This window comes from Propithecus coquereli, unplaced genomic scaffold, assembly GCF_000956105.1.
Source record: "Propithecus coquereli isolate 6110/MARCELLA unplaced genomic scaffold, Pcoq_1.0 Scaffold95, whole genome shotgun sequence".
Taxonomy (NCBI): Eukaryota; Metazoa; Chordata; class Mammalia; order Primates; family Indriidae; genus Propithecus; species Propithecus coquereli.
Genome location: NW_012155840.1, coordinates 2,926,406 through 2,933,776, shown reverse-complemented (window position 1 = coordinate 2,933,776; position 7,371 = coordinate 2,926,406). Strand labels below are relative to the sequence as shown.

The 7,371-nt window shown below is 40.2% G+C and overlaps 1 protein-coding gene across 3 annotated transcripts in view; it reads left to right on the top strand.

The window, feature by feature from the left end:
* The first annotated feature begins 1,399 nt into the window (after positions 1-1,399).
* Positions 1,400-7,371, top strand: part of PSIP1 (PC4 and SFRS1 interacting protein 1) — a 39,925-nt gene continuing 33,953 nt past the window's right edge. For all 3 annotated transcript variants that reach the window (XM_012665043.1, XM_012665044.1, XM_012665045.1), the window contains exons 1-3: positions 1,400-1,589; positions 2,188-2,406; positions 5,483-5,559. In XM_012665043.1, coding sequence (XP_012520497.1) covers positions 2,335-2,406; positions 5,483-5,559 — 149 coding nt within the window. In that variant the 5' untranslated portion in view covers positions 1,400-1,589; positions 2,188-2,334. The remainder of the gene's footprint in view (positions 1,590-2,187; positions 2,407-5,482; positions 5,560-7,371) is intronic.

Below are 7,371 nucleotides of genomic sequence, written 5' to 3'. Positions count from 1 at the left end.
TTTCCAAGGTATGATTGAGTTTCCTGAAACTCCTTGCAGGACATTTTACGCTGGGAATGTCTCCTTTCATACCTTTTTAAAGGCATGCTGTATCTCTTTCAAAAAATTCTCAGTTTTTACCTACTCAATAAAGCTTTTCCTGATTTATTCCCAGTTGTGAGTCCTTTATTTAAAGCAGTATTAGCTAGGTACTAATATTTACATATTTTAATATTCTTATGTTTTAAAAAATATTTTCAGCCTCTGTTTTAAATAGGAAGTATCTGTCCTTGTTTATGGCCCAACACCTAAGAGTGCTCAACACACATTAGGTACTTTTGGGGGGGTTCAATGAAGAATTAAAACTTAATTTTTGTTAATTTTCAAAATGTCTTCTTACATATTTATTGGGAACCTGGGTGTATGTTAATAGATAAATAATATTAAGACAATTTTTCTGACATAGCTCTGGTACAGTTTAAAAGAACATGTATCAATTGACATCAGAAGGCTGGGCATATTACTACCAACACATTAAAGAATATATTGGCTAAAGGATCAAAAAATAATCCTTAAAATCTCTTCAAGATTATTCTAAGAAATAAAACATTTACGATTTAGCAACACTTATACACTGTACCAGCTATCATCCTATTAGGGAAATACAATTTACGTGCAACTAAAATTTAGTTAGGGCCTAAACCCACATCCTATCTAAGAGGCTTAAGGCTTTCCTGTCATTGTTTTCTACCTTTCACGTTTTGCATTCGTTAGATTGCATTTTTCTTAATAGTTCTGGGTGCTTTAAATGTAAAAGAAATGAAACGGGGTTTTCTCATATTACAATTTCAAGAAAAAGGAGACTGCTAGGCACATTTAGCGAGGTGCAAGAGGCCTACAGGCTGCACACCCTGCAACCGCCTCATGCTCCTATTTTATCTACGGGTTTTTTGTACAGCTCCTCTTTTTTGGATGATGCAAACCGTGCAAAAACAGCATTAAAGCCTCCCCACCCTGGGAAACGATGCAAGAACATGCAGCTCAGGCTGCCAGTTTCTCCCTAACACGCAGCCAAGAGCTAGAGGCCCGGATACCCGCCCCCAAACCGCGTCCACAACAATCATTTCCTCCCTCCCCGCCTTTTACATACAGTACACATACAAATACACACACGCAGAGCAGCCAGCAGGGGCGGGCCGGGCCCGACCACTCCGCAAACCGCAGGGGGAAGCCACAGCAGGCCGAGCTATTTTTGCCCACTCCCTTTCCCTTCGCTTCCATCTCTCTTTCCATCTGGATGCAATAATAGGCAAAAGCGAACTTGCGGGTCGAGGCTTTTCAGAAGCTCCGCTCCGGAGCCACATCCTTTAAGGGGGTGCTCCATTACCTCCCCTGCCTCGGCGAGCAGTTGGTCCCGCCCCAGTGCTAGCGGGCGCCGAGCGGGAGCCGCGCGGGAGCAGCGCAGCGACGGCGGCGGCGGCGGCGGTGGCGGTTGCGATTCCGAGCGGTTGAGACGCCTCTGCGGCAGCTGGTGGCGCAGGTGGTTTGCGTGAACGCGGGCAGAGGCGGCCGGCCAGCAACCGCAGCCTCAGCGGCCGCGGCCGCGCCAGGTGAGCGGGTGGGGGCGACTCGCCCCGCCCCCCCCCTCGGTGGCCTCGCTCTTGGCTGTAGCGGGGAAGTGGACGCGGCCCGCCGGGGGCCGAGGGTCCTCCCCGGGCTGCGACTGTCGAGAAGCAGGTTGTGGGGGAGGTCGTGTGTGGGTGGAGGGGAACGTTCGCCTTTCTTAATCCATCTCTTTTCTCTCCCCTACACCCCCTCCTTTTTGGGGTTTAAGCTCCCTGGAAAAAGCCCGAGGGAAGATGGGGTGAGAGAAAGGGGAATTTAGGGCTGGGCAGCATCCCTGCCTCAGGTGGTGGCGTCTTTTCGGTGGCGGAGCGGCGGACCTGCCCTAGCCTGGAACGGTTAGCTCCTGGGCTGCGGAGGCCGCGCACTCGGCGGGGAGGAGCGGCAGGCGGCCCTCCTCTCACTCTCCCCCCGCGCCCGCCCTCCCCCTCCTCTAGGCTCTCTCTCCCTCCCTCCTTCTCTCTCTCTTTCTCTCTCCCTCTCTCCCTCCTCCTCCCCCCTCCCTCTCTCTCCCTCCTCCCTCCCCGTGCGGCCCCTCCCTCCGGGTTTCTTCGCTTTAACCGCCCTCCTCGCTCTCCCTCGCAGGCGCGTCGGGACACCCCAGGCATCCTCCCCCGCCCGCAGGCTTGGGAGCCTCCGCTCGCGTCCACCCTCCCGCATCCCTTCGCCGCCAGCCCCGCCGCATCTCCCCGCCGTCTCTTGGGCTTCGGACCCCAGCCTCGCCCCCGAAACATGACTCGCGATTTCAAACCTGGAGACCTCATCTTCGCCAAGATGAAAGGTTATCCTCATTGGCCAGCTCGGGTAAGTGATTTGTAGCCTTCGGGTTTAGCGGTGCTACCATCTTCCTCAGAGGCCTGCCCCCTACCATTTCTCTTAATTTTGGGGGGTCCTTTCTCTTTCCCTCTTTCCTTTAGTCTCATTTGTAACCTGACCTTCTTTCATTTTAGTTTTTTGCCCAGTAATCTTCCATGTAATTATAAAAACCCAGGTGTTCTCCATACCTTTTCCTGTGGTTTGTTTTTGACAGACATTGACACGTTTTCTTCATAGGAGATGTTTAAATGCGATGTTAGTTAATACTCTATTGTAGGTAAAATAACGAAGTATAAATTTTATGTTCAAAAATTAGTGAAACATTGACATTTCCTTAATTCTGAATATAATTCGAAATATCAGTGGAATCTATGCAGATTACGCACAAACTCTTGGATGTCAAAGAAAGATGTATGAATGTGGTTAAATTGGATTTACAGGGTTTTTAAAAAAAATGTTTTGTAGTTGATGAGGCCTTCTGGATTTGCTTGTTTAGTAAAAGAGATTCAGGACTGGATATTCTTAAGAGTATTAAAATAATTTAGTACCATAAAGGTCCAAAAAAATTCATTTCCATGTTTTTGTTCTGGTTAATGACCTTGAAGAAGTTGTTTTACCTTTTTGTTTTGCATAGGCAAAGGAGGGGTGGTGGTGGACCAGATTCCTGGGTTCACATTTAATGGTACAGAGAAGAGATTAAGGACCCAGAATGTTTTGTGATATTTAGGAATTGAGTCAGTCTAAATATCTAAGCTCCATTTTCAGAAAAAGAAGTCTTTTTGTTTACGGTCAGGCCCAAGCTCTAAAACAGTGATGGGTAGGACCTAAGATATGCTGAGATCTGTTAGATTAGGTAAACTAAGGATCCTTTTAAAATATCCCTACATGGTATTCTAAAGTCGTAATTATTTTTCCAAGCCATTTATTTTCTACTAATTTACTTTTCTTTGAAAATGTATTTCTTAAAACCAATTACAATCGTATTGTTTTAGTTATGTCAGCTGGGAAGAGGAATGGGGGAAATCACCCATTTGGTAACAGAATCATGGACTGAGCAAACTGAGAGTTCCATTGGAGTATAAAATGATCACTGTTCCTTGAATTTTCCCATCCACCTCTTCCAGAGCATTTTTTCCCTAGTGTATCAAGTTTGCCTTTTCAATGGAATCTTACTTAAACAATCGTTAATCATAGTTCTTGTTTATATGTTTCACATTCTAATCTCTTCCTTTTATTATAATCTTTTATTTTAATCCTTTGTGTATGTGTTGACTTCCAAATACATTGTAAACTTATAGAGAGCAGTGACCTTAAACCGAATCCCTCGTACATAATCAGGCACATATAAAATACATTTCATGTTTAAATAGAGCCTAGGGAAACTGAGCAGGTTTAAAGCCCTTCTAAGATACTTTTCCATGATTTTTGAGGTGTACTAGTTTATTTTGAGGTGTTAGAAGATCTGAGATTGTCTGATACATCTATATTCAGATTTCTATGCCACAATGCATTAAAAGTCAAATGGAAATGTTTTAAAAATCTCCCAAATCCTGCTCCGCACAACCTTCAGTATGTTAAGTGATTAAGAGTTAGTGCTATTAAAAGTAAAGTAAAGTAGCTTTAGGAAAGCCAGAGTATTTTCCTTGTTTAACAAGTTCATATGAATTGGAATGGAAAAATTTTTCATTTTCCCCCTCATTTTTTCTTAGAAGCAGCTGAATTTGCTTTCAACATATTCTGTGTCCAAGAATTATATTCCTTTTTCTATCTTCAATCTTAGCAATTCTAAATCTTAGGAGTATGTATTTAAGGTGTCAGCTGTAAAAGTGACACCTCTTGTTCCATTTTGGCTTTAACATTTTCTGTCTGCATGTCCCAGACTTCATTAATTTTTAAGTCTTGCACATTCTTGTATGTAATCGTTTACCAGTAATAAGAATTCTTAAAATCAACTTTAAAAAAAATTTGCCTGACATTTATTAAACTGCCTCGATGCTTAAGCATTTGCATAAACTCTTAAAGTTGTTTGCTAACAGAAAGAAGAACATGAACTGAGTTGACAGAAATTATCTCTTAAGCCTTAAGGATCTTTGCAGTTCTTGGGTCCTTCTTACAAAGCTGAAATGACAGATACAGTCTTCATCATATAAGTGAGGAAATTAGAGGGGTTGAATGGTAATGATTCTATTGGTGTGTGAAAACCTTCAGACTTCCCCACCAATAAACCAGTCTAGTTCCCCTCATAGTATATTCTCTGACGGTCAGCCCCCTTCTTAACAATGTCAACTGACTTTTTTTAAATTGGTGTTTTTGAAATGATGAAATTTAAAATAGAAAAATTTTTAAATTTGGCTAGATACTACTGCTCTAGCCCTGGGATCTGCTTTTCCTTTATTGATTAGGGAGAGTAACAGGTAGTACAGGTATATTAGACATAATAGTGCCTGATACTTTCTTCCTTAAATAATTAAAAGGATTGAAGAGAAATGAAAAATGAACCGATAACCTCATGTGATTCAGCCATATAGGTAAAGGATCTTTTCATAAAATGTATTTCAAACTTTGGGAGATACTGCTTTAAATTCTTGTTAATGTCTGCTTTTGCATTACTCTGTTATTTGTATAGCCTTCTTGCAGAAATATCATTTAGGATTGTCAAACAGGCTTAGACTCCTTGTCTGAAATGCTTAGAGCCAGATATGTTTAAGAATTCAGAATTTTTGGATTTTAGGAAGGAAATGACAGTACACATGCCATATATTTTGTTGCTGATAGGATCTAAAGTAGCATGTGTTAATTTAATGCAATATTTCTGCTTAGAAACAACAGTAGAAACACTAGGTGGGTAAAAGAAATGACTGAATTACCTTCAGATGTCTAGGTTTTGCCACCAAATGGATTTTGAAACAAATCTTGGTTTTTAGAGTTTGTTGGGATATGGGATTATAGGCCTGTAGAACTGGTCCATTTTATAATATCCCTTTTGGATGTCTTGTTCTCAGTTTATTGTGTGTTGAGGTGTGTATGATTTAAAAGATTTTAATTAAAAAAATTTTTTTTTTAGGTAGATGAAGTTCCTGATGGAGCTGTAAAGCCACCCACAAACAAACTACCCATTTTCTTTTTTGGAACTCATGAGACGTAAGTCCTATTAGCTTTAAAGGCAAATCAGTTATTTTAGCAAGGTCATTGGGCATAAAATGTGAAACAAGTAGAGATTAATTTAAGGGAGAAATAGTAAAGTAATAGAAGACTTTAAAATAATCTTTGACTTTTGGAAAAAGTCTTCAAGTCTCCTTTTATTTTTAAGGTAGAGTTTAAAGATACTGTAGGTTTAATTTTTATTGGAATAGATGTTTCCTTAAAAGGAAGGTATGAATTCTCTCAGCAATAAGAATGACTGATGGAAATTTCCTATTTAATTGACTAAATAGGAAAATGAAGTGCTTTTTATAAGGACTACCCAGCAGCCTATTTTAGGCTTTGTAATATCAGCCGTACAAACTATATATTGTAAGAAAGATGAGAAGAAGAAATCTATTGATAGTTCCCTCTGTGTGTGTTTACATGGTCCCTAGAGCCATTCTGCTCTACTATCCCTGGTGGATATGGGGGCAGAGAACTGATTTGGTGAAGCAAACTTTTAAAAAATTGCAGCTGAATGTTGAACTGTTACTTCTGAGTGTCTGAGATCACTTTGGGGCCATCATTAATTTCCAGAAACAATATTCCTGCATATCTATAATTTAATAGCCTTAGAAGTACTGTGTAATCTGGTTGATTTTAGACTTGAAGTTTAGAATCTGCAATAGTTTTGGTAGAGTAGGCTTGTTTACTGGGGATGAGGAGAAACAAAACTGTTGATACTCTACAGTTTTTGTATTCCTAAGCATGGCTACTATGGCAACATTTGGTTTCACGTTGATTAGCTACTGTATAAACTTTCACATAATTTCTTTAACAGGTTTTTTGAGATCAAACTGACATTCCATGAAGTTCACCCGTTTAAAGTATATAATTCAGTAGATTTTAGTAATTTGCTCTCATATCTCTTAGTAGTCACTCTCCATTGTCCCCTCTTCCTGACAACCACTAGTCTACTATCTGTATAGATTTGCCAATTCTAGACATTTTATATTAATGGTATTATACAATATCTCATAATTAGTTTTTTTTTTTTTTTTAAATACAGTTTTCGATCCAGAATTGTATTGACCTCATCGTAATTAGAGTTGGGTTCAGGTATATGCTCTATATAAAAATATAGTTTTTAAGAAATGATAAAAGCTGGGAATGGTGGTGGGCTTCTATAGTCCCACCTTACTTGGGAGGCTGAGGCAGGAGGATTGCTTGAGCCCAGGAGTTAGTTTGAGGCCAGTCTAGGCAACATAGCAAGACCCCCATCTCTTTAAAAAAAAAAAAAAAAAAAAAAGTGAATTTCTGATTCTGTGGGATACTCTACCATTTAAAGAAATGCTTCAGTAAATTTAAAAGAGAAAGGTTATCTTTTAATGAAAAATAACCCCGTGTATTAGACTAGGGGTTTTCAAAGTGTGGTGCCAGGTCTAGCAACACCAGCATCACGTTAGAACTTCAGTTAATAATGCAAGTTCTTAGGCCCTAACCCAGACCTACTGAATGACACTGTGAGGTTTTGGGCGCAGCAATCTGTTTTAATAAGCCTTCCAGATGATTCTGGATGTGACGTTTGGAAATACTGTAGTAGAGTAATGAAAATGGATATTGCTTAGAATTTTTCAGTTTTGTAAATTTAAAATTCTTTAAAATCTGGTATTTCTGAAGTGGGACAGATTTTATACTTTCATACATCCTTACAGTTTTATAGAACACATAGTCCATTCTTACATTACTTTTTTAAATTTAGAAGAAGAATTATCAGCCCTTCCCTAGCATTAAAAAAAACGAGGATTTTCTGCCGGGCACGGTGGCTCA